A 26856-nucleotide genomic window follows, 5' to 3' on the forward strand; every position below is an offset into this window, starting at 1 on the left:
TAATTGATACATTTAAGTAAACAAGTAGTATTAAATTAGGAAAAATACTTCTGACTGTGACAGATACAGGCTAATTCCATTCATATACGTATATTCTTGCTAATCTGTAAGAAAAATATGAATTCAGAAGAAATAGGTAAAGGGTATAGACAGGCCGTTCGTTGGGAGGACAAACTAGTAGGTAATAAACTTGGGAAAGTGTTCATTTTGAGATTCTTTTATCAAACTAGCAGAGAATGAAAACATTTTAAAACCTAGTGTCATAAAGGTGTGGTCAGATAGGCAGTGTCATACAAAGCGAGGGAAAGGATAGAGTGATGAAGCTTTTCAGGGCCAGTTTGGTAATGTATATGAGTATTTACAATGCATATCTCTAAGGCCCAGCAGTTCTGAGTTCCTCCTGCAGATCTGCTCACAGAACACAGGTTTCTGGGCAAGAACATTTCCTACGGCATTGTTTGTAACAGCAGAAAACCGGAATGTAAATGTCTGTCAGCAGGGGACTGGTCAGATGAACTATAGGCAGCCACGAGGTGGAAAGTCGAGTTTCTCTTAGGGAGAGTGAGGGTAGATTTAGATGTACAGATAGAGATATATGATTTTTTTTTTTTTTTTTTGAGACAGAGTCTCGCTCAGTTGCCCAGGCTGGAGTGCAGTGGCCGGATCTCGGCTTACTGCAAGCTCCGCCTCCCGGGTTCCCGCCATTCTCCTGCCTCAGCCTCCCAAGTAGCTGGGACTACAGGCGCCGCCACCGCGCCCGGCTAGTTTTTTGTATTTTTAGTAGAGACGGGGTTTCACCGTGTTAGCCAGGATGGTCTCGATCTCCTGACCTCGTGATCCGCCCGTCTCAGCCTCCCAAAGTGCTGGGATTACAGGCTTGAGCCACCGCGCCCGGCTGAGATATATGATTTTTTTAAAAAAGGCACCTCAGTATGGGTAATGTTATCTTGTGTGTAAATGCACACACATACACACACACCGTAGATGCAAAGTGTATAGAAAATTTATTGAAGGATACCCAAGAACTGAATCAAACTCTTGTCATGTTCTTATTCAAATACAGATTGTATATTACTCAGATGAGGACAACTGTTTTATTACCTTTGAAAAGAAAGCGTAGTTTTTAGTGGTTAATAGTAGTTTTATTATTAGTTACTTATCGGTTATTTTCCAGTTTCAAGAGTATTTCACCTTAGTGGCCGAACCACTAGAATGAATGGCCCAGCTGATGGGAATGAATCTCAGTTGTTAAAAATCTCTACTCGTGTGTGTGCTAGTCTTGTTTTTCATCCAGTTATTGTTGTTTAGATTACATCATTGCCGTGATTCTGAAAAGGTCTCAGTATGGATCTTAAACTCTCAGATTACTGCTTTAGAGTACTTACTTTTGAGAAATAGAAAATTTGTTTTGTACTTTTCTAGAAAATGAGAACAATGAGTTTTAAATGTTACTTAAAAGTTCTGTAAACCTAGATGTCTTATCTGAAGGTTTTCTACTTGAGAGGTTTGCTTTCTGTCTTCTTCAAACACTAGAAAGATGTGTATACTTGGAATAAAGCTGCTTTTCTTTTGGTGAGAGCCCTTCTGGCCTCTGTCACATGCTGTCCCTGGCATCTCTCTGTTTTTCTGTTTCACACTTTCACACCCCGCCAGACCTCAGGTAAGTGGTGTGGTGGGAAGCATGTAAGCTTTGCTGTTTGATCCAGGCTTGCCAGTCCGGCTCCACTGTGTAAGAATTGTGGCTTTGGCATAAGACCTGCCTCCTGAATTGTCAGTGGATTAGGTCACCAATATAAAATAGTGCTGGACACATGGAAGACATTTCATAAATATTTTCCTTCTTTTCCCACTTCTTCCCTCTTTTAAAAGGGTGTCTTCAATCTACTTACCCTTTTGTGTTCCAACCTCTCTCACTATTCTACCCTTTCTAATCGTGTAGATTCCCTTATGAAGTGTCTCTCTAATCTTGAATTTTCTCTTTGATTTGCCCAATTTCTAGCTTTTTGTTGAACAGTTCTATCAGCATGTCTCCTCTGTATCTGAAATTCATCTTCAACAGGATCACTTATTTCCCACAAAACTAGTTTCTCTTCCTGACTTTCCTGTTTCTGTTTCTCTGAAATGTTACTTCTTTCTGTGCCCTCTTTTTATTCTGCTTTAAAACCCTAACCGAGTGCCATCGTGAGCCACTGTTATTGAGAGGCGTGCTCTGCATCCTTGAGATGTGGAAAGAGAAGGAACTGATTGAGATCCATTGTTCTAACAGATTTCCTGTCTTTTCTCTCCTCCTTAAGAGGCAACCTAGCTTGGTGTCAAGGCAGTGAGCTCAGGAGCCAGACTGTGTGGATTTTAATCCCAGATCTCACACATCCTGTGTGAATCAGGATAAGCTGCTTAGCATCTCTGTGCCTCATCTGTAAAACCTCATAGGATTGTTGGAAAGAGTAAATGAAAAGAGTTCTAAAGTATTTAGAAGAGTACACAGTACTTAGTAGTGGTTTGATAATTGTTCATTATAGTTAATCTCATGTACCACTGCTTCTGAAACAAGACATTAAGGACAGGCACACTTCATTTTATTGCCCTTTACTTTATTGCACTTAGCCGGGCGCGGTGGCTCATGCCTGTAATCCCAGCACTTTGGGAGGCTGAGGCGGGCGGATCACGAGGTCAGGAGATTGAGACCATCCTGGCCAACACGGTGAAACCCCATCTCTACTAAAAATACAAAAAATTAGCCGGGCGTGGTGGTGCGTGCCTATAGTCTCAGCTACTCAGAGGCTGAGGCAGGAGAATGGCATGAACCCAGGAGGCGGAGCTTGCAGTGAGCCGAGATGGTGCCACTGCACTCCAGCCTGAGCGACAAAGCGAGACTCCATCTCAAAAAAAAAAAAGAACTTTGTTGCACTTGACAGGTAATGCGTTTTTTTACAGATCAAAAGTTTTTGGCACCCCCTGCGTTGAGCAAGTCTGTGGGCGCCATTTTGTCAATAGCACGTACTCACTTGGTGTCTCTGGTTCACATTTTGTTAATCCTTACAATGTTTCATACTTGTTCATTATTATTGTATCTGTTTTGGTGACCTGTGATGAGTGGTCTTTGATGGTACTGTTGTGATTGTTTTGAGGCACCACAGTGGCGAGCTTAATTGACATGTTTTATGTGTTCCAGCTGTTCCACCCACCAGCCATTCCCTCCTCTTTCTCCCTCTCCTTGGGCCTCCCTCTTCTCTGAGACACGACAGTAGTTCAGTTAACCAATTAATAACCCTGCAGTGGCCTCTGAGTGTTTCAGTGAAAGGAAGAGTCACATTTCTGTCACTTTCAATCAAGAGCTAGAAATCATTGAACTTAGTGAAGAAGGCATGTCAAAAGCTGAAACAGGCCAAAAGCCAAGTCCTCTTGAGCCAAATACTTAGCCAAGTTGTGAATGCAAAGGAAAAGTTCTTGAAGGAACTTCAAAGTAGTAGTCCAGTGAACACTTGAATGATAAGAAAGTGAAACAGCCTTATTGTCGATAACGAGAAGGTTTGAGTGGTCTGGATAGAAGATCAAACCAGGCACAACATTCCCTTAAGCCAAAGCCTAATGCAGAGCAAGGTCCTAACTCTTCAATTCTGTGAAGGCTGAGAGAGGTGAGGAAGCTGCAGAAGAAAAGTTAGAAGCTGGCAGAGCTTGGTTCATGAGGCTTAAAGAAAGAAGCTGTCTTCATAATATAAAAGTGCACGGTGAAGCATGCAAGTGCTGCTGTAGAAGCACTTATCCAGAAGATCTAGCAAAGATTATTGATGATGGTGCTGCACTAAACAACAGATTTTCAGAGCAGATGAAACAGCCTTCTATTATTGGAAGAAGATGCCGTCTTAGGACTTGCACAGCTGGAGAAGGGAAGCCAGTGCCTGCTTCAGAGTTTCAAAGAACAGGCTGACTCTCTTAGAAGGAGCTACTGCGGCTGGTAACTTTGTTGAAACCAGTGCTTATTTACCATTCTGAAAATCCTAAGGGCCCTTAAAATTATGTGAAGTCTACTCTGTGTTCTGTAAATTGAATAGCAAAGCCTGGATGACAGCACATCTGTTTGCAAAATGATTTACTGAATATATCAAGCCCACTGTTAAGACCAACTGCTGAGAAAAAAAGATTTCTTTCAAAATATTACTGCTCATTGACAACGCCCTTGGTCACCTGAGAGCCCTGATGGAGATGTACATGAAGACTGATGTTTCCATGCCTGCTAACACAGCACTTATTCAACAGCCCATGGATTGAGGAGTAATTTTGACTTCTAAGTCTTATAAGAAATACATTTTGCAAGGCTATGGCTGCCATAGATAGTGATTCCTCTGGTGGATCCAGGCAAAGTACATTGAAAACCTTCTGAAAAGGATTCATCATTCTGGATGCCAAGAGGAACATTCATGATGGATGGAAGAAGGTCAAAATATCAACATTAACAGGAGTTTGGAAGAAGTAGATTCCAGCCCTCATAGAAGATGTTAGTGGAGGAAGTAACTGCAGATGTGGTAGAAATAGTAAGAGAACTAGAAATAGAAGTGAAGCCTGAAGAGGTGACTGAATTGCTTCAACCTCTTGATAAAACTTTTGCTTCTTATGGATGAGCAAAGAAAGTGGTTTCCTGAGATGGAATCTATTCCTGGTGAGAATGCTATGAACATTGTTGAAATGACAACAAACTTAGTAGATAAAATAGCAGGAGGGTTTGAGAGAATTGATTCCAGTTTTGAAAGAAGTTCTACTGTGGGCAAAATGCTATCAAACAGCATCACATGCTACAGAGAAATCTTTCATGAAAGGAAGAGTCAGTTGACGTGGCAGACTTCATTGTCTTGTTTTAAGAAGTTGCTATAGCCACCCCAACCTTCAGCAACCACCACCCTGATCAGTCAGCAGCCGTGAACATCAAAACAAGAGCCCCACCTTAGCAAAAAGGGTGCAGCTTGACTAATGGAAGGCTCAGATGATCGTTAGCAATTTTTAGCAATAAAGGATTTTTAATTGAGATATGTATATTTTTTACACAGGCCATTTTAGGTCTTTTTTTGTAGTCCATTTAAAAATAAATTGATAAAGCTTCACAAAGGTTCAGTATTACATGTGCTTATATTTTCATTAACTCACATAAGTCTTATGCCTTAGGCATCTCATAATTGCTTATTGAGACTTTCTCTTTACAGAACTTTATTGAAAAGGTTCTCTCCATCTCTTCACTCTCACTCCTACCCCCTGTATGAATTCTTTTTAGTTGGTAATAGGGCTTTTTAAGGAAGATCGTATACCAGTGTTAGAGGATGTATGGACATCTTCTTCAAAACTGCATGAGGCTGCCAATACCAACCTTCTGTGCTTTATCACAGATCCCTGACATCTATAAGACAGCTTTGTACATCTCAGGAACCTTTCAAAAATACACGCTGGTGAAGTTTATTATGTAGGGTGGTTTTTGTTTGTTTTGTCTAACTGGAAACAGACTGTTAAAGCAAAGTCTTTTTTTTTTTTAACCTTAAAACTGCGGTGCTGAAGGACCAGCCAGCATTGTTATACATCCATCCTGTCATCAGAACAGGGTAAAAGCTTATTTCACATGGACTTCTCTTAGGTCTGTCTGGAAGCAAACTATTTGCTAATTGTAGTGCCATCCTATTCTGTACTCAAAGCTGCCTATTTTAGGACTTTGAGCTATCGGAATAAGTAGACTCTCTAAGCTAATACAAATATCCGTTTACTTTAAGGAAACTTTTGTTGTTTTAATTCTCTTTGTTTAAAAAGTAAACACCTGGGCCTGGCGCAGTGGCTCACGCCTGTAATCCCAGCATGTTGGGAGGCCGAGGCGGGTGGATCACGAGGTCAGGAGATCGAGACCATCCTGGCTAACACAGTGAAACCCCGTCTCTACTGAAAATACAAAAAATTAGCCGGGCGTAGTGGTGGGCACCTGTAGTCTCAGCTACTTGGGAGGCTGAGGCAGGAGAATGGCATGAACCCAGGAGGCAGAGCTTGCAGTGAGCCCGGATCGCGCCACTGCACTCCAGCCTGGACGACAGAGCGAGACTCCGTCTCAAAAAAAAAAAAAAAAAAATTAAATAAATAAATAAATAAACACCTGAAATTGACATCTGTACATTCAGAATGTGACTTTAACAAAGAATTTGTTAAATAATTTCACCTCTTTTGGTAATTCCCAATCAGTAATATTGATATGACTGGCTATAAATAGACTGAGTCTGTTGTTGTGATCTACTTTCGTTTTTAAAACAATGTGCAAGTTTTATGTTCCATTAGTGGTTTTCTAACGTCAGTACAGGTTCATCTGTAGAATTAGATCATGTCCTTTGAGCCAAGGATCTATAAAGAACGAAACAGGAAACCTGTCAAATTCTTCCATATTTTGAGCTAAGGTGGTTAATTTTTTTTGTGTAAGAGAATATTGTCACCTCTTCAGGCCCTTTTGAGGAAAAGAGTTAAATTTTTGTCAGAAATTCTGGTTGAGATGTTCTCCGGTTTAAGAATCAGATATTATTTGCTTTCTATTCCTACTTCCTAACGCAGTTGCATATGTTATAGTCATAAGATGGGCCGTGGCACGATAGGCCAGGTGACATCATCACAGGCGCTGTGGAAGGATGTGACAGGCACAGTGAGGAATTCCTTATGTGGTGATAGGCGGACCCCTGAATGCCTCCAGGGCCCCATCCCAAGATCATAACATAGAGAGTAGTCAGCCTGTGATTGGGAACTCCTCTTAACTGGTGGACTTACCAGATGGGATGATATATATTGACCTGTGGTGGACGTTTGGTGTCCACTGGAAGGAATTAGGTGGGCCGTAAGAGCCGCGACCACTCACAGTATGTTTTGAGCTTTCATATACCCTTTGTACACATTTGGTAGAAAGCCAAACAGAAAGCAACTTTAAGTAAATGTAAGTTACCATTTTCATTAATTCTGAAACCCAGCCCTCCTGCAAGGCCTGATGTGGTTACGGTGCAGACAGATAGCAGTCGTGGTGCCATTGCCCATCTCTGCCACGCCACATTTGCTATTCTCATGGTCTCTGCAGTGAGAGCCCTTCCTCTTAGGCCATGTCTTAGCTGCTTACTAGCAAACCAGTGAACTGAGTCAGGTCTAACCATGTCATCCAAACAAGCCCCTGCCGTACTTTCTGCATGTTGTTGTCAGAAGTAAGGGTTTGTTTCTTACTGGTCCCAGTTCCCCAGGGATGTCATATGAGGAGCAGAATACAACAACATAAAAAAATATAGCAAAACCAGAAACTACTATTTTTGTGGTCAGCATTTGCTAATTAGCATCCTGTCTTTAAAAACAGTGAGTAAAGTAACCTTTTATTTTATTATTACAGAAGCAGTACATATGCATTGTAGAAAATTCAGACTACCAGAAAGAAAAGTATTCCATTTCCACAGTCAGTACTCTTTACACTAGGTGTCTGTTTTATTTTCTCTGTGTGAACATGGGTATACACACAAACATACAGATATAAATTGTATATAAATGGTAATGGTTTACCACCAGTTGGTAATCCTTGCCAGAATCAGTAATGTTACTCCTTCCACACTTACTAAGCTGGTTTCATCTAGAAAGTAGGACTTTCCTGTATCAGCTGGAGCTAGTTAATTATGTCTAATTTCAATTTCGAATTCAGGATAGATGGCTAATTCCACCTCTCCTTAATTGCCAGGTTTCAAAGTAAGAAGTTGTTTTATAGCTACTACAAATAGTGACCAGTGAAGAGAGCATTCCTGTCTTTTTTCTGATAGTAGCATGGATGCATGGATTTACATTGATTTAATGATGTGTTTTGTTTTTTTTCTTTGTGTTTAAAGTTATCACCTTTTGGAAGCCCATTCAAGCTCTTCCTCTACCTCAGTGATATTTGAAACTTCTCTTGCTCTTAAATAGCACTACTTCTTTCATCTCTGTCAGTACTGCATCAGCTTCATTTTTCTTCGTTCTGGGTCTTATTTTCCTTCTTTTCATGCCTGGTAAATTATGATTGGATGCCAGACATTGCAATTTTCACCTTGCTATACGCTGGACATTTTTACCTTCCCATAAACATCTTTGAGCCTTGTTCTGGGATGCACCTAAGTTACTTTGAAATAGTCTGATTATTTCAGGTTTTATTTTTAAGCCCAGAGCAACATTTAGCTTAGGGATATTTTTGCCCCTGTCCTGAAACAAATCCTTTGTAGTATTGTACCCGATGCCCCGTGAATTACGAAGATTTCCATTTGGGCTGGTGGGAATAGCCCTGTGTGAGGGATTGCACTCTTGGTTCTTTCATGTGTGTCTTTTGCTGACCTTGGGTAGCCCCCTCACGTGACGGGCTGATCGGTGCAGATCTGCAATGCCCTCTGCAGTCTCCAGAGCTCTCTCGGTGCGTCTCTGTCTTCCCCAGACTCTGTCTCCTCCCACCACAGAGACCGCCGAGCTTTATGTGGGTTTTCCATGCCTGCTCTGTGGCCTGGAGAGTCTCTCCACGCAGTGGTCTGGCACTTGTAAGCTTACTCTGTTTCCCGTATCTCGGGATCACTTCTTCACTACCTGGTATCCAGTGATTTGAACACAGTTTCCTATATGTCATCATATTTTTAGTTTTCAATTGGAGCATGAACTGGGTCCCTGTTACTCCATCTTTGTTGTCTGCTTTGCGTATTAACTGATTTTCAACTCCAAGTTTATTTTCATCTCTCAGGTGAGAATAATACCACCACTTACTTCACAAGAGAGTTGCCCCTGAAAAGGACACTGTCATCCACTATATAAATGTTCTTAGTACTGACTTCCCTACTGGACAGTTGTGGAACTGGGATTTGAAGCCTGGAAGTTGGGCTCCAGAGTGGTCCTCTTAACACACTGCTGCAGTTTACCCATTGATTGGCTTCATGGAAGCGTGTCAGTTACCTCTTCTCACAAGATGCTGTATTGTAGGCCAGTTAGACCCCTAAGAGCACACATCAGGAGACATTGGCCTTTGCTCCTGAGTTCACAGACCAGCTGGGCTGTTGTGTCCTTCACAGCTGCGATTGGTAGGACTCACTTGTGGCTCTGTGGTCAGCTTCGAGTTGACTAGGTGGCTTTGCTCATTTTGTCTGGACTCTCTCACATACATGTCTAATGCCTCTGAAAGCAAAAGGTTCAGAATATTAACATTTTTTACAACTTGGCTATTTCTGTTTTTTCCTCTGGAGTTTGTTTCTCTGACTGTATGACTTGCCTGATACTTGTTCCATTCTTTCTGTGCTGCTTATAGTTATTTTTAGGGCTTCAGTAATACTGTACTGTGATACCAAACAACAGACTTTAGAAAATATAATGCATTGAAGATAACCCATTGCTACACAATTGGGGCTTTTTGCATGTAATGTTTGTGAGTGAGTGGCATGCTAGAGTTTTCTGGAGAATTTGGTCCTGCCATGAATGTGCTGGTTTTGGTTAAAAACTTTGACCTGCTCTATCACTCTTGTTCACTGAACACCTTTTTTATTTTAAGGTGGATATTTTGGCTCAGATTGGTTGTGTCGAAAGTCTCAGCCAGTCACCACCTTCTTCTCCTTCTCCTTCTTCCATTAATAAGGTAAATTTCAAACTTGAACACAAGAGGAAATAAACATTTAATAAACCCTAAAAGTCATATTGTTTTCCCAAGTGAGGTGATTGTGTCAGGTAAAGTGTCTTGCAGGAGCTCTTCTTGGGGCATGGTGACATGGGATGTGGAGTATGTAGGAACTGGAAAGATCGTGGGGATTTACACCATGGAGGCCTCTTAGAGGAGGCTTGATTGATGAATTTATCCCACGGGCAGTGAGATCTCATGAAAGGTCTTTAACTCTGTGGTTGACTGTGAGGAGTGTGGTACCACGGAGAAAGGGAAAAGGAGAATGAAGACATTGTACTATAGAAATTCGAGAGGAAGGGAAGGTGTAAAGAAAGAAACAGAAGAGGCATCTCAGCATTGGAAACCTGAGTGAAGGAGCCGAGGGGGATTATTGCATGACCAAATGTCTGCAGTTGAGAGACCAAAGGGGTTGTGGGGATGGAGAACAAAAATGTCAGAGACATCAGGAGCAGTAGCTCATACCTGTAATCCCAGCACTTTGGGAGGCAGAGGCAGGCGAATTACCTGAGGTCAGGAGTTCGAGACCAGCCTGGCCAACATGGCAAAACCCATCTCTACTAAAAATACAAAAATTAGCTGGGTGTGGTTGTGCACACCTGTAATCCCAGCTGTTTGGGAGGCTGAGGCAGGAGAATTGTTTGAACTTGAGAGGCAGAGGTTGCAGTGAGCTGAGATCACACCACTGCACTCCGGCCTGGGTGACAAAGCAAGACCCTGTCTCCAAAAAAAAAAAAAAAAAAAAAAAAGTCAGATACCAAAGGATCCTTCAACCAGATCATTGTAGCTTAGTTTGTTACAGTAAAGCTTAGGTTTTGAAAAAAGTCAAGATCTCAGCATGTGGCAACAGAAAATATTTGTGCCGAAAGTCCCAAGAATTAGGAGTTGCCGTTGTTGACCTTTACGGTAAAAATATTTCTGTCTTCTTCCTCTTTTACGTATCTGAAGGGAACAGAACGTTGACTGGAATAGAAGATATCTTAAGCCTGTTATCTCTTCAATTAAAAGTCTATTAATATGACCTGGCTGTGCAGCCATTTGTAAATACAAGTGTCTGATCTTTTCCTGCATAGCATAAACTAATAGGTATTTTACTTAGATGGGGATTTACTCAAAGAAATGCTAGTCTTTATTATTTTCTTTATATTTTAGTTGTGCCCTCACTTATTAAGATAACCTCTACCGAATGCATACTATGTTCCAGGTGTTGTGTTAGATGCTTTGTGTGCATTATGTCATTTAATTCTTACAGGAGGATAATGTTATACCCCTTACATAAGTGTGGGGACTAAGAGAGCTAAGTAAATTGCCCAAGGCCACTCAGCTAGTGGTAAGTGATAAAGCTGGGATTCAAACCCAGACAGTAGGCTTTAAGCCTTAAAGTTCTTAACCACTTTACCCATGTGGTATAATGATTACTTGAGTCAATTCCAACAGCTTCCTAAAGGGAGTTAAACTCCACCTAGTGTACCAGAATTCGTCTTGCCCCTTTTTATCCCATATTGTATATTTGTACTATGTGCAGCTTTCCTACACTCACCACACAGCACCACCACAGGTGTGCATGTCCATCTCCCCCACCCCTCGTGGCCATTCTCAGTCTGTTCTGTGATCCAGTGGCTCTGCAGTCAAGTACAAGCCAGGCTACTTTCTGAAGAAATTTAGCTAATGCTGTAAATCTTTTGAGTGAATGAATGTGTTTAAATAAGTCTCCCAATGTAAAGCCTGCGTAAATGTATTTCTGTATTTGCATTATGAAGAGGGGATAGCTTTTAAATTTAGAACATTAAACCAGCAAATTTGTTAGTATATTGCTCCTGTCCCTAAAGAAGCATTTGATTTAGTTGGGGCAGGAGTTAGGAAGAGAGTCAGACATAATCATCTACCTGTGTTGATTACATAGATTTAAATATGTCTCAGAGACCCAAGCAAACATGCTTTAGGAGTGTATTCATTCAACAGATACTTAATTTATGAAACGTTTACCCAGGGCCCCATGTTCACGGGCAGCAGGAGATGGCAGCAAACCCTGATGGACACAGCCCTTCTCTGTGTCCTTCTGATGGAGCTCAGACAAGAGTGATTGTATATGTCAATTTTGTTTGTTGCATTTTCCAATGTTTGTTAAAATTTCAAGCGTAGAAAAGTTAAATGAATTTCATAGTGAATAATCATATACCCACCTTCTGGATATTACTATTCTCATTTTACAGCTCCTGCTTTCTCTCATATTTGCCCATCCCTCCATCTCTTGTCTGTATCGTCCAGCTTTTCTGTGGTGAGCTGATTCCACTTTCAGAACTCAGACACTGTTATTTTAAGAGTACTCATAGTGTCACATGCTAAAAATTCTTTTTTTCTTTCTTTATCTTTTTTTGTTTTTTTTTTGAGACAGAGTCTCACTCTGTCACCCAGGCTGGAGTGCGGTGGTGTGATCTCAGCTCACTGCAACCTCCACCTTCCAGGTTCAAGTGATTCTCCTGCTTCAGCCTCCCAAGTAGCTGGGATTATAGGCTCCTGCCACTACACCCAGCTAATTTTTGTATTTTTAATAGACATGGGGTTTCACCATGTTGGCCAGGCTGGTCTTGAACTCCTGACCTCAAGTGATCCTTCTGCCTCGGCTTCCCAAAATGTTGGGATTACAGGTGTGAGCTGCCACGCCCAGCCAAAAATCATTTTTTCTGTAGTCACATACTGAACAATCACTTATTCTGCGATCCACCACAAGTTAACTTTTTCAAAAAGACTAGTATACATAAGACAAATCTGATTTCCTCCTTTTGGTGATCATGTTATGAAGGTTAGAGGTCTGACAAAGAGTAAGGTGTATTTCATACAAATGATCACGTTTAAAATATTTGAGTCCTTGCCACTTTATACAAGGCATTTGGAGAATCTTTTGGGGGAAACGTTCTCCAGGTAAGACAGAGCTATCCCCCGATTCACTGGTGGTACTGACCATCTAATTTGCAAATAATGAAGAAAGTAAAAGGAGGTGACTAGATGTCAGCCAGCAGGCTGTGGGAAGGCCAGAGCCCTTTTGATGGGGTAGGACTTTGCTAAATTGAGGAAGATGAGGTGTGCAGATAAGAGTACAGTATAGTGTGAGTAACAGCAGAGATGTGGAAAGGTTTGGGGAAATGTGTGAAGTTCGAAGCTTCAGAGTGAAGGTTAGTGGCAGGTAGGGAGAATGGGGAATGCAGCACGAGGCAAAGTTGGGACCTGCACTGAAGAGACTCTTGATTGAGCCACAGGAAGCTTGGAGTTGAATCCAGGGGCAGTGAGTGCTAATGAAGGGATTTTGATTAGCCATGATGGACAGTTAAGTCAGGAAGAGCTTCATGAAATAAGGGGTGGGAAGAGAAAGAGGATGAAGATGCTGATCAGTAGAAAGGAAGAGGAGGGAAAGGTGGAAGGAAAGGACAGAGAGGCGCCGCAGGATGGAAACCTCAGCCCTGGAGCAGGATAGGTTTTACCGTGACAAGATGTCTGTAGTTAGGGAACTACCAAAGGGATTTGGGGGTTGAGAGCAAAGAAGTCAGAGACCAATGTATGGGAAGGATGAGTTCAGAGAGAAAGCCGGTGACTGGTTACAGATAAGAGGGTAAGGGACCTGCCAGGGGAGTAAAAGGCCATCTGCTGAGGGAGTGAGTCCAAGGGCCATGACAGAGGCTGCAGGAAAGATCTCCAGTTGGTAGGGTTTTGAGAAAAGTCTTATCAGCAGGAGTTGGGTTGAAACAAGATAATGTTCCAGAAAAAAAAAAAAAAAAACCCAAAGAGATAGAAATAAACATACCCACAAAGATTTCATAACCTAGGTAGAGAGCTAAGATCGTATACATAACCAACTACTATGACAGTTATTACACACCTATAAAGTATTAACCAAGTGATTTGCAAAGAATTATTATTTGTTTCTGCCCTAATTAAATGGATTTTAATTTTCTGAGGACAGTTGCTATGAATAGTTCACCTCCAGGTCTTTCCTCCATCTTGATGAAAATCCTTCCTGGCCAGTTTGCTAAGACCGCACCATCTTCTGGAAGGACCCAGCGAATATTCACTCTTCTGTACTAGCTCACAGTCCCGTGTTCCTTTGCGGTGTACCTCACTTAGCTTCTGGCAGTCTTCTGAATCCAGGCCGCTTACTTCTGAACTCTAGCCCAAGATTACACAGCGAGCGAGAGGTAGAGCTGTTAACGGAATTCCAACTCGCTAGGCTCCTGACTGTGGCCCTCCGAGGCCCTCCATTTCATAGCTGGTCCTTGATGGAAACCAGGCTGAGGCCGCTATACCAATGATAGTCTGTCCTTAGTGTCCCAAACTTTGGTACTTTTTCAAGTTCTTATTTGAAAAACAAAACCTTGTAACTTAACAGTTTGGAGGACACAGAATATATTGCTACATAAAATAGGAGAATAAAACTACATTCCCTTAAAGAAAACTGTAGAAGGAAGGATTTCTCTTAGCTGAAGTATGACTGCCAGGTCCTCAGCATGATCGCCTTCATTTCCAACGTCCACTGGGGTCATCTGAGAGTCCATCCCGAAGCCGAATGTCACCTTGTAAGCTGTGTGTTTGAGAAGTCACAGTCTTGGGGATGAAACATCTTTCTCCTGTTAGTATTTAACATAGAGTAAAATGACAAGTAATTTCAGTTTTTTCCTTAGAGGTATATAGGGCAGTAGAATGACATCATACTTCCACATGAAAAGCATATGGTCTGTTTCTGATGCACCTGGCACGTGACAGCCAGCTGTGTGCCCCATGTGTCGGTTGGTGAAGAGTCGAAACAGACCAGCCACTAGGGTGTCCTACAACATTAGGGACTGTATTAGACAGGGTGGATAATTTTCTTGCAAATAGATTTCTTTTTTTAACTACCACCATTTGTGTGTGTGTGTGTGTGTAAGACTCAAATAAAGGGGAAGACATGCTATTTCATGCTGTGAAATAGATTTAGTACTGAAACTGTGGAGTGAAAGGCGTGAATAATTTTAATCATTTTCTATGAATTCAATAAACAGCGATTCAAATGAAAATCAGTATTTTAACTCAACATTCTAATGTAAAAGTTCAGATTGTTTTAAATATTAAGCTGATGCTAAAGTTTATACATAAAAATAAACAACTAAGAGATGTTATGCTAAAGTATTGATAGTTTTTCTGTGAAAGTGTGGTACTAGTACAAAATAGATCACTAAGAAACAAGAGAGTCCAGCTATAGACCCAAATCTGATATGCAGTGAAGGTGACATTTCAAATCATGGGGGAAAGATGGATTGTTTGTGAAATGGTGTTAGGGTGACAGACTGAGGACAAGATGTTCAGCTGGATCCCTGGATTATTTCTTTTCTTTTCTCCTCTCCTCCTCCTCCTCTCCTCTCCCCTCCCCTCCCCTCCCCTCCCCTCCCCTCCCCTCCCCTCTCCTCTCCTCTTGTTTTTCTTTCTTTTTTTTTTTTTTGAGACAGAGTCTCTCTCTGTCGCCCAGTCTGGAGCGCAGTGGCATGATCTCAACTCATTGCAATCTCTGCCTCCCAGATTCAAGTGATTCTTTTGCCTCAGCCTCCCAAGTAGCTGGGATTACAGGCACCCACCACTACACCTGGCTAATTTTTGTATTTTTAGTAGAGATGGGGTTTCACCATGTTGGCCAGGCTGGTCTCAAACTCCTGACCTCAGGTGGTCCTCCTGCCTCGGCCTCCGAAAGTGCTGGGATTACAGGCGTGAGCCACTGTGCCCAGCCCCTATATTATTTGTTTTACTTTAGTTCCAGACAGATACAAGATTTAAATGTTTAAAAATAATAATAAAGCTAACAAAAAACTGTATTTGCCTCAAGGGTGGGGTGGTGGGGGCAGGGCTAAGAGGTGCTAAGTGTACTCTCTACTGGAATATTCTTTGAGATTGGGTGCCATCTATTTCCCATTCCAAAATTTTATTTGTAAGATTAATAATTAAACTATAAAATTACTCAAAGGAATTATGGGATAGAAATATTTTTTTTTCATTTTTTTTGAGACGGATCTCGCTCTGTTGCCCAGGCTAGAGTGCAGTGGCCGGATCTCGGCTCACTGCAAGCTCCGCCTCCCAGGTTCACACCATTCTCCTGCCTCAGCCTCCCGAGTAGCTGGGACTACAGGTGCCCGCCACCACACCTGGCTAGTTTTTTGTATTTTTTTAGTAGAGACAGGGTTTCACCGTCTTAGCCAGGATGGTCTTGATCTCCTGACCTCGTGATCCGCCCATCTTGAGAAATATTTTTTAAATAAAAGTATGTAAGTCCCTTTCTATGTAAGACAAAACCCCTCAGTGTAACAGTTGTCAGAGTGTGGGAATGTAACTGCATTCTCTTTGAAACGCAATTTGACAAAATCCATCGGTTCTAAATACACAGTCTCCTTAAGCCTAGCATTTTTTCTTCTAGAAATTTCACAGAGGCCTTTTGGATTGCAGTTTTCATCTAAAGGACCACCAGGATGGCTGATTAATAGAAAGGAGAGGTTTGTAGGCAGTTAACAGTTTACAGACTGGGAAGAGACCTCTGGTGTGTGCCGAAGATGAAGGTACACATTGGGTTTTATGCCTCACAGGGCCTGTATCACACTAGAGTCACATATATTTAGGAGTTTTGGGGCAAAGCAATACATATGTATGAGAGGAGTTAAGAGCATGTGCAGTGGGTAAACATATGTAACATATACTGTTGTTCACTTTGAGGTGAGATTTTAGCATTAAAATGAGGTGGAATTGGGCTCTTTATGTGTAAAGGTGAACTGTAGACACAGTTTGTGTGCAGCCTCGGCGAGCTGCTGAAACTGGCTTTAAGGCCTGCAGTTGCTTGTCAGAAGAAAATGTTTGTAAGGCCAGTCCTCTGCCCGGTTAGAGTTGTCTTGGTCTGGGATGTAAATCAGAGTTAGGAGGGGTCTGATAGCTCCTGTTCTTGGTGAATTTAGCCCTAGTAATTTAGAAAGTTGCTCTATTCCCTTAACCTTAGGATCCATCTTAGTTGATAAAGGGGTGTCTATTTTGGTCTTTCTGATGACACTGTATTATTTATAGTACCCAAAGACTGAAAACAAGATAAATGAACATCAGCATGTACTGGTCAAGTTGTAGGAAATATATACAATGGAATTTTATGGAGACAATGTGAAAGAATATTGTGTCCATATGCGTTGATGTACCTTGCAGAATGTTATATGCTGTTAAGAGAAAAAAAAAAAAAAAGTACCAAGCAAAAATAATATAATTTAGGCCAACTTACATGTTTAAAAACCAAAAGGATCTATCTCTGTCCATGGGATGTTTGAGTAAGTATATAAAAGGAATTTGTTAGTAGCATGAAACAAAAATTATAGTAGGCCGTTGTTTCAGAGTTCCTGCACTGGGCCCCAGCAGACCAGACCAAACCAGAATGGAGTCACTTGTGCTAGACGCTCCATAGCAAACTGAAATTTGAAGGAAGCAGATAGGTCCCAAAACAAACTGATTTTTTCTTGAGAACAGGAGATCCCAGTCTACCTGAGTTAGCATAATAAGGAGTCCCCTCAGCTTTAACCATTATGAAAAAGTATCCTGAAGTAAACTGGTGTTAACCATCAACTTTCTTTCTGTTGTTCTATTTCCTTATTAACCCATCTTTAAAAATCGAGTGCTCTGTTCATGCCCAGTGGGAGTGCTCCTTCTAGACTGTAGGAAGAAGACTGCCCAGATTCATGAATCTCAAGTAAAAGCCAAGTAGATCTGTAACGAAATGTGTTGTAATTTTGTGTCTTTTGACAGTAGTAGTTCCTTAGAATGACTAGCATCTTAAGATTTTAGGCATATTTCTCAAATTGCATATACTTTTATTCTGTTTGAAGTTTTTTATTATACATGTATTCTTTTTCAAATTAAAAGACCTACTTAAAAATACAACAGATTGCTATAAAGCAGTTAGAAATAGGTCCTCATTATCAGCATGAATAATCTCAAAAACATAATGTTGAATGGGGAAAAAAACTTGCAAAGAGATACAGTATGACATCCTTTAGGCCAATTTTAAAAATATAGAACAGTTGTTTGTGAATGTGTACATGTGCAGCTGAAGTATGAAAACACACATGGGAATGGATACAGGTTCAGAAAAGTAGTGGTTACTTCTGGAGAGAAAGAAAAAGAGAGGACTCTAGCTGCTTCTAATAGTTTCCTTGTTGCTGTTTTCAAAGTTCCTAAGCAAATATGGCAAAATGTGTTCGTATCAGTAAAATTAGGTTGATGCTACCTTTTGTGCTTTCCTACATGTTTGGAAATTAAAATACTGTGTATGTAAAGTTGTTTTGAATACACTTCTATTAAATTTTTTTTAGCACTCCTGTTGTATTCAATTATGTCAGTTCATTATTGAGTTGAGTCATAGTTTCCAAAAGTCACAAAAATTCTCTTTCTTTTTACCCCTTTCAATAGGTTGGCAGTGGCAGTGACCCGTGGTCAGCCTGGAGTGCCTCCAAATCCGGGAACTGGGAAAGCTCAGAAGGCTGGGGGGCCCAGCCAGAGGGGACTGGAGCCCAAAGAAACACAAACACTCCCAACAACTGGGACACTGCCTTCGGCCACCCCCAGGCCTACCAAGGACCAGGTGAGGAGAGGGGCGTGAGGTCCTGCCCTGCCTGCCCATGGCTGAATGAGAGAGACAGGGAAGACTAAACTGTTTTTGCTGTCCCATACTTAGCAAAACACAGAACAGTTTTGTGACCACAGCATGGGAAGGGAGGATTGCCCCACACACCAGGCAGCTGTGCAGCAGACACTGACTGAGTGTCCTACTGTCGTGATACTGTCTACCTGGAGTCAGATCAAGGGATTTCCCACTACCGCCACCATGGGTTCACTTAAGCTGCTGGAACAGCTTACAGAACTCAGGGAAGCACTTTACTTACTACTGTCAGTTTATTACAAAGCACAGTTTATAGGATGCTAATAAAGAGCCAGATGAAGACATGTGCATAGGGTGGGGCACATGTGCATGGGGCGGAGCTTCCACGTCCCCCTGCCCCATGTTCCCCTACATGTTCAGCACCCCAGAATCTCTTTCCCTATAGCTCAAGGATTTTTACAGCAGTTTCATCACATAGGCATGATCGATTCTTCTTCTTCTTCTTTCTTCTTTCTTCTTCCTCCTTCCTCCTTCCTCCTTCCTCCTTCCTCCTTCCTCCTTCCTCCGAGTTTTGCTCTTGTTGCCCAGGCTGGAGTGCAGTGGCGTGATCTCGGCTCACTGCAGCTTCCACCTCCCAGGTTCAAGTGAGTGTCTTGCCTCAGCCTCCTGAGTAGCTGGAATTACCCACTGCCACACCCAGCTGATTTTTTGTATTTTTAGTAGAGGCGAGGTTTCACCATGTTGGCCAGGCTGGTCTCAAATTCCTGACCTCAGGTGATCCACCTGCCTCAGCCTCCCAAAGTGCTGGGATTACAGGCGTGAGCCACCACGCCTGGCTGGCATGATTGATTATTAACTCAACCTCTGGCCCCACTTTTCTTCCCAGAGAATGGGAGGTGGAGCTGGAAGTTCCAAGCTTCTAATCCTGGCTTGGTCCTTCTGTTGACCAGCCCCTATCCCACCAAGAGTCACCTCATTCAAACAAAAGATACTCCTACCACTCGGGAAATTCCAAGGGTTAGGAGGTCTGTGTCAGGAGCCAGGATCAGAGACCAAATATCAGAACAAAAGTTGCACCTTGCACACCTAACATTCAGGAAGTTACAAGAGTTTTAGGAGCTCTGTGCTGGGAGCTGGGGACACAGACCAGATAGCTATTTCTTACCTCACAATACCACTCTGGGTCATTGAGTCGAAAATAGATTTTATTCAAAAGAACTACTCGCAGTTGCCCTTATTCACTAGTAGCAAACCTGGATCCAAATGTAGATGGTCATTAACTGTAACTTTAGTTCAGTCTTACTTATCCACGTGAAGTCACATATTCACATGCTGGGTTGGTAAAATAAAAGCAGAATGGGCGGTGGAGGCTGCAGAAGGCTGAGGGCCCCTGCTGTCGCCCATGGATCACTGCATTTGCAAGGAAGCTTAGTCCACATTCTGATCTCCACATCTTCAGAGAGATGAGAAGTCTTGGTTATTTGTCACCTTCTCATTTTAACATCTCAGCAGCTAACACATTTGTTTTAAAATCTTGAGCCAGAAACCAGTGTATGTGGATGGGGTGTGGCTCATCCTGCTGGTTTAAGACCTCTGCATTCACTGTTTTAACTTCCTGTTTGACTAGGTGATGAATAGAAGTACTGAGGCAGAAGAGAAATATATGGAATGGGAAATAATTTGGGAATTAAAGGCATTTATGTCTGTTCTGAAGTTAAATAAGAAGATAGTCTCCCTTTTTTTTTTTTTTTTTTTTTTACAATCTCTGAATCTGTCTCCTCTGTAAGCACATTGGGCCAAGAATTGAATATCTGTTCTAAACAGCAAGGACCTCACTCGTAAGCTTAAACAAGGGTGCAGGTCCTGGCTCAAGACTGGCAGTTGTGGACAGGAGCTGCCTGTCAGCAGGACCAGGGGTGTAGGCTGGGTAGAAGCATTGAGAGACTCCTGGTGTCTGGTTCTGTGGTCACTTGGCCCACATCCTTCTCACAGTTTGTTCTCCCATTTGGCATTTGTCTCTCAGCTTCTCCATAGTGGCACTCTTAACGTCTGACACTAAAGGACACTCAGGCCATTAGAATGGGGGAGGAAGGAGGAGGAGGAGAGCCGACAGCACCTTATCTGACACGGGGGTTATTGTCAGAATAGTAGCTACTGATACTGCTTAATTGGTTCTTCACTCTCATCTTTTTCTCTTTCCCTTTTTCTCCCAAACCCCAACCCGGTCTTTTTAATGTCCCCCCTCATTGCGCTTCTCTCCCCTTTATTGTTAGTGTTAAACAGCTGCTTTTCAAAGATCTGTCGTCCCTTTTGTCCTCCCCAAGCCTCTAGAATTAAAGGGTATTCTGCTTATTTGTAAATGTGTAAGACTAGATGCGTCAGTGTCTAGGCCTCTAGAAGTCTTTTCTCCTGTGTACCATTTAACATTCTTATAGTCTGCATTTATCTGAAGTGACTTGGACTGACAGCCCTTTAAAAAAATTATCTGTATTTTCACGCCTGTAATTCCCAGCACTTTGGGAGGCCAAGGCGGGCAGATCACGAGGTCAGGAGATCGAGGCCATCCTGGCTAACACAGTGAGACCCTGTCTCTACTAAAAATACAAAAAAAATTAACCAGGCGTGGTGACGGATGCCTGTAGTCCCAGCTACTCGGAAAGCTGAGGCAGGAGAATGGCGTGAACCCTGGAGGTGGAGCTTGCAGTGAGCCGACATCGCACCACTGCATTCCAGCCTGGGCGACAAAGCAAGGCTCCATCTCAAAAAAAAAAAAGAAAAGTAACTATATTTAAGGTGTACAGAGTGATGTAATATACATGTACATAGTGAAATCATTACTACTGTCAAGCGCTTAACATATCCCTCACCTCACATGGTTACCTAAGTGCGTGTGTGCATGTGTATGTGCAAGTGGGTGTGCGTGGTAAGAGCACCTAAAATCTCCCTCAGCAACTTTCCCATATATAATGCAATTTCATTAACTGTAGCCCTCATGCTGTACATGAGATCTCTAGACTATCCTATATGACTGCAACTTTGTACCTTTGACCTTCATCTCCCTAGTTCCCCCTGTCCCTGCCCCTGCCCCTGGTAACCACCCTTCCACTCTCTGCTTCTGTAAGTTTTTTAGATTTTTTAAAGACCTGTTAAAAGTTCCACTTGTAGTTAAGATCACGCGGTATTTTTATTTGTGTGTGTGGCTTATTTCCTTTAGCCTACTGTCCTTCAGGTTCATCCATGGTGTCGCAAATGGCAGGATTTCCTTTTAAAGCTGAATAATATTCCATTTTATGTGTATACTACAGTTTCTTTATTCCTTCATCCATTGACAGACACTTAGAATGATTCTCTATCTTGGCAATTGCAAATAATGCTGCATTGAAAATGGGCGTGCAGATATCTCTACAAGGTACTGCTCTCATTTCTTTGGCATATATACCTAGGAGAGGAGTTGCTGTGTCATATGTTAGTTATATTTTTATTTTTTAGACCTCCATACTGTTTTCCATAGCAGCTATGCTAATTTACATTTCCATCAAAATTGTACAAGGGTTCCGTTTTCTTCACACCTTCGCTAACACTCACGATCTTTTGAGTTTTTAAATAATAGCTATCCAGTCGGGCGCAGTGGCTCATGCCTGTAATTTTAGCACTTTGGGAGCCTGAGGCAGGCGGATTACCTGAGGTCAGGAGTTCAAGACCAGCCTGGGCAGCATGATGAAACCCTATCTCTACTAAAAATACAAAAATTAGCCGGGCGTGGTGGTGAGTGCCTGTAATCCCAACTACTCAGGAAGCTGAGGCATGAGAATCACTTGAACCTGGGAGGCGGAAGTTGCAGTGAGCTGAGATTGTGCCACTGTACCCCAGCCTGAGTGACAAAGCAAGACTCTGTCTCAAAAAATAAATAAGTAGGCCAGGCACGGTGGCTCACGCCTGTAATCCCAGCACTTTGGGAGGCTGAGGCGGGTGGATCACGAGGTCAGGAGATCGAGACCATCCTGGCTAATACGGTGAAACCCCATCTCTACTAAAAATACAAAAAATTTAGCCGGGCGTGGTGGCAGGCACCTGTAGTCCCAGCTACTCGGGAGGCTGAGGCAGGAGAATGGCGAGAACCTGGGAGGTCAAGCTTGCAGTGAGCTGAGATCGCACCACTGCACTCCAGCCTGGGTGACAGAGTGAGACTCAATCTCTAAAATAAAATAAATAAAATAAAATAAAATAGCCATGCTAAGAAGTGGGACATGATATTTCACTGTGGTTTTGATTTCCGTTTCCCTAGTGATTAGTGATGTTGAGTGCCTTTTCATATACCTCTTGGCCATTTTTTTGGTCTTCTTTGGAAAAGTGTCTATTTGGGTCCTTTGTCCATTTTTTAATTGAGTTTTTTTTTTTCTTTTTCTTTTTCTTTTTTTTTTTTTTTTTGCTATTGTGCGAGTTCCTTGTATGTTTTGAATATTAACAGGTTATCAGATGCATGGCTCACAAATATTTTCTTCCAGCTGATAGGCTACCTTTTCATTTTGATTGTTTCCTTTGCTGTTCAGAAGCTTTTTAGTTTCTTGTAGTCCCACTTGTTATTTTTGACTTTGTTACCTGCGTTTTGGTGTAATATTCAAAAAAACAGTTGCCAAGGCCTGCACCAAGGAGCTTTTCCCCTGTGTCTCCTTCTAGGAGTTGTGTGGTTTCAGGTCTTCCATTTAGGTCTGTAATCTATTTTAAGTTGATTTTTGTGTGTGGTATAAGACAAGGTCCAGTTTTATTCTTTTGCATGTAGATACCTGGTTCTCCCAGCACGACTTACTAAGGAGACTGCCCTTTCTCCATTGTGTCATCTTGATGCCCTTGTCAAAAATTAAAAATTAATCTGACAGCCCTTTTTAAGTTGCTTCTGATTTGTGTTTTGCACTAAAAGAATCTGTAATTCAAGCCTTAAAATTGACTACACAGCCATTACTCTTAGCATCCATTTTATACTCCTGTATTATACCCTTTTCTCCATCAAAAAAAAATTGATTTGCCCGGTAGGTAGTTACTATCAGAAAATTAAGCAATTTTCATTTTTGTTTTGGTCTTTTTTTTTTTTTTTTTAACTGATGATCTTCCATTTTCACCTCTAGCAACTGGTGATGATGATGACTGGGATGAAGACTGGGATGGGCCCAAGTCCTCTTCCTACTTTAAGGATTCGGAATCAGCCGATGCAGGCGGCTCTCAGCGAGGAAACAGTCGTGCCAGCTCCTCATCCATGAAAATTCCCCTTAACAAGTAAGTTTAAAGGGGAGCTGGGGAACCAGGACCATAGTAGAAGTAAACGGTAATACAAAGTACCATACAAAGAGGCAGCTGGCTTTTTCCCTTTCCAGTGATCTCCTTAGTTTCGGATATGATTCAGTTATTTTTATTTGGATCTTAACTGAGAAGCTTACTTAAAAAAAAAAAAGATTTTTGTTTTACAAGGTTAATAAGTGAAATATTTATTTTATTTAATGATTTTCCAATTGTTTTCATTACTTCTACCTCTATCAGTTTATGACATATTAAGGTTTCATTGCTAATGTCACAGGAAAGCTAAAAAAAGAAATAATAACAACTCTGTTTTAAATGTTTTACTATTTTATTAATCACTTGCCGTGTGCCAGGCATTGTGCAGAGTGGTTTGTGTCATTTGCATGTGGCCCTGATATCCTTTGTGGTATATAAAACCCGTGTTTTACTGCAGGCAAACTGATGCCCAGAGAGACGCACCCAAGTGTTCCAGTCAGGAAACCAGGCCCTCAGGTGCCGAAGCCCGTGTTCTCAGCTCCTGCACCTAAAAACGTGGTCGGGAGCTTTATTTTAGCTTAGGTTTCTCTTAGATTTAAAACAAAAAAAAAGTGTTGTATTTTGTTTTGTTTTCTTGTTTTGAGACAGGCGTCTCCGTCACCCAGGCTGAAGTGCAGTGCTGCGATCTTGGCTCACTGCAACGCCCACCTCCCTGGTTCAAGTGATTCTTGTGCCTCAGCCACCTGAGTAGCTGGGATTACAAATGCGTGCCACTATGCCCAGCTAATTTTTGTATTTTTAGTAGAGACAAGGTTTAACCACATTGGCCAGGCCGGTCTCAAGCTCCTGGTCTTAAGTGATCCACCCGCCTCTACCTCCCAAAGTGCTGGGATTACAGGCTCAAGCCACCGTACCTAGCCAAAAAAAAAAAAAAAGTTTTTAACAGTACTTGTAGATACCCTACTTAACAGGAAAGCATGTGGGCACTAGTGACCATGGACATAGCACTGTAGGATTCTTTGGAGAGACCTAAATAAGGCTGTAGTTTATGCCAGTGTAGCTTGAAGGAGATATATTAATAATTTATGACTTCCATCAGAATTTTCAAGTACTCTTCTTCCAGCAGTTATGTTTAGTTTATTTTTTGAAATTACTAATACTTTTTCTCAATATTCCAAGTCCATGATTCAAAGCAGATATCAAGGAATGTTAATCTGTATCTGGAAAAATTAAAAACATAACATTTGACATATATTTAGACATCAAGATCTAGGTCTAGATCTAGTTTAATAAGTCCTACAAGTACTCCAAAGTGTATTTAAATAGCTTTGATGATTAAATGCGTTCTCTTTTGACTGCACACTTTTGCTGCCTCTTAATCCAGTTTCTTCCATTATATATTTTCCTGCTCAATTGCATGCATAATAAAATGAATAATTCTCTGTCTCGTTAGTCAACTGCGTCTTGTTTCAGAGTCAAATTTGAAGTTTTCAGTCGTGGTCAGTAGTGATGTGCATCATTGTCAGATGTTCTTTAAATGTGAATATCAAGTATATTGAAAATTCATATAAATTAACCCCATTTTGAGCAAATGAAGCAGAGACTGAGAAAAATGAGCAGCCATGTTTTCATGGCTGATGAGTGAGGTTCCCTCATGCCTGGGGGTCTCTGACCCTGGTTTTTTGGTGCTCTCCTCTGCTCCACTCTTGCTCTCTGATTTACTTATAACCTTTAGCAGTTTCATGACCTGTTGGAATCTCAGTTTCTTCATCTCGAAAGCAAGGAGGTTGGCTTTAAGAATTCTTTCTGCTCTAAAATATCGTTCCAGGTTGAAACCACACGAAAGCAGTCCTAACTTGAACCTGTGCCTCTGAGGCATCTGTGTCTCTGTGTAGTGCTGTGAACAGTTTAAAACCCGGTGTATTTGTATTTAACTCTACTAATGTATAAATGAGTCACTTAAACTTAAGACAATTATAAAAATTGTTTTTAAGTATTAACACTTTTTCAGCAATTAATCCATTTTATATGACAGCTGTATACTAGTCATGGAACATAAATTTTATACTAGAAAAGGAGATCCGAAATTAAATATACTTGAGCACTATAAGAATTCATCTTGGGCCGGGTGCAGTGGCTCATGCCTGTAATCCCAGCACTTTGGGAGGCTGAGGCAGGCAGATAACAGGGTCAGGAATTCGAGACCAGCCTGGCCAACATGGTCTGTACCAAAAATAAAAAATTGGCCGAGCGTGGTGGCGCGCCTGTAATCTTAGCCACTTGGAAGGCTGAGGCAGGAAAATCGCTTGAACCCGGGAGGCGGATGTTGCAGTGAGCTGAGATGGCGCCACTGCACTCCAACCTGGGCAACACAGAGAGACTCTGTCTCAAAAAAAAAAAAAAAAAAAGACATCTTGATGCTGCTGAAATAATTAATACATTGCTGTCCTCAAATTTTTCTGTGGTCCATAACAGTGCCCAAAAAGTGAAATGCTTACAGGCTAGTCAAGTAATAGCCTGTATATATAATAGCCGTGATATATAATCCCCACAGAAGCGCTCCTGTAGTCCCAGCTACTCGGGAGGCTGAGGCAGGAGAATCATTTGAACCAGGGAGGTGGAGGTTATGGTGAGCCAAGATCGCGCCACTGTACTCCAGCCTGGCGACATAGTGAGACTCTGTCTCAAAAAAATAAATAAAATTAATTAATTAATTAATAAAAGTGTTCCAGGTTAGCCTGTTAATTCGTTAAGCATTCAGTATGCTCCAAAAACTCCTCCAGGTCCTGAAAACACAAATGCTTCCTCTAAGTCACTCTGGCTGTTGTAATAGGTAAATGGATAGCGGCAATCACGTGTGATGAATGGAATCACAAAATATGCTCAAAATGCCGAGGAAGACTGTACCTGAGGCTGCAGGGAGTACTTCCAAAGAGGGGATGACTTAATCACCAATGACTAAAATGTACTGAGTACATACGAGGCTCTTTACATAAATCTTTAATTCCCTTATCACCTTAGAAGGTAGGTCATTCTGGTCTCATTCTTCCACAAAGAGATTTCAGCCCCTAAGGCTACCTAAGTGTTGGAGTCAGAATTCAAACCCCACGCCATCCAGCTGCAGGACACCTCTGGTCTCCTGTATAAGCTGTGTTTTAAAGGAATGTCTAGAGAAAGGAGACTCAAGGGAAGTCAGTCAAGAATGCAGGAAAAGAAGACATGGGCCCCTGAGAGCATCACACTGGCCTTCAGCTTGGCACATGAATGAAAGTAGAAGCAATGCAACTGGAAC

General features: G+C 41.7%; 1 protein-coding gene across 2 annotated transcripts in view; it reads left to right on the top strand.

The window, feature by feature from the left end:
- The window catches only part of SNX9 (sorting nexin 9), a 126609-nt gene that overhangs the window by 56443 nt on the left and 43310 nt on the right, over window positions 1–26856 (top strand). For both annotated transcript variants that reach the window (XM_023206068.2, XM_023206069.2), the window contains 2 exons: window positions 18107–18278; window positions 23420–23567. In XM_023206068.2, coding sequence (XP_023061836.1) covers window positions 18107–18278; window positions 23420–23567 — 320 coding nt within the window. The remainder of the gene's footprint in view (window positions 1–18106; window positions 18279–23419; window positions 23568–26856) is intronic.

Source organism: Piliocolobus tephrosceles, chromosome 5, assembly GCF_002776525.5.
Source record: "Piliocolobus tephrosceles isolate RC106 chromosome 5, ASM277652v3, whole genome shotgun sequence".
In the NCBI taxonomy this organism is placed as follows: Eukaryota; Metazoa; Chordata; class Mammalia; order Primates; family Cercopithecidae; genus Piliocolobus; species Piliocolobus tephrosceles.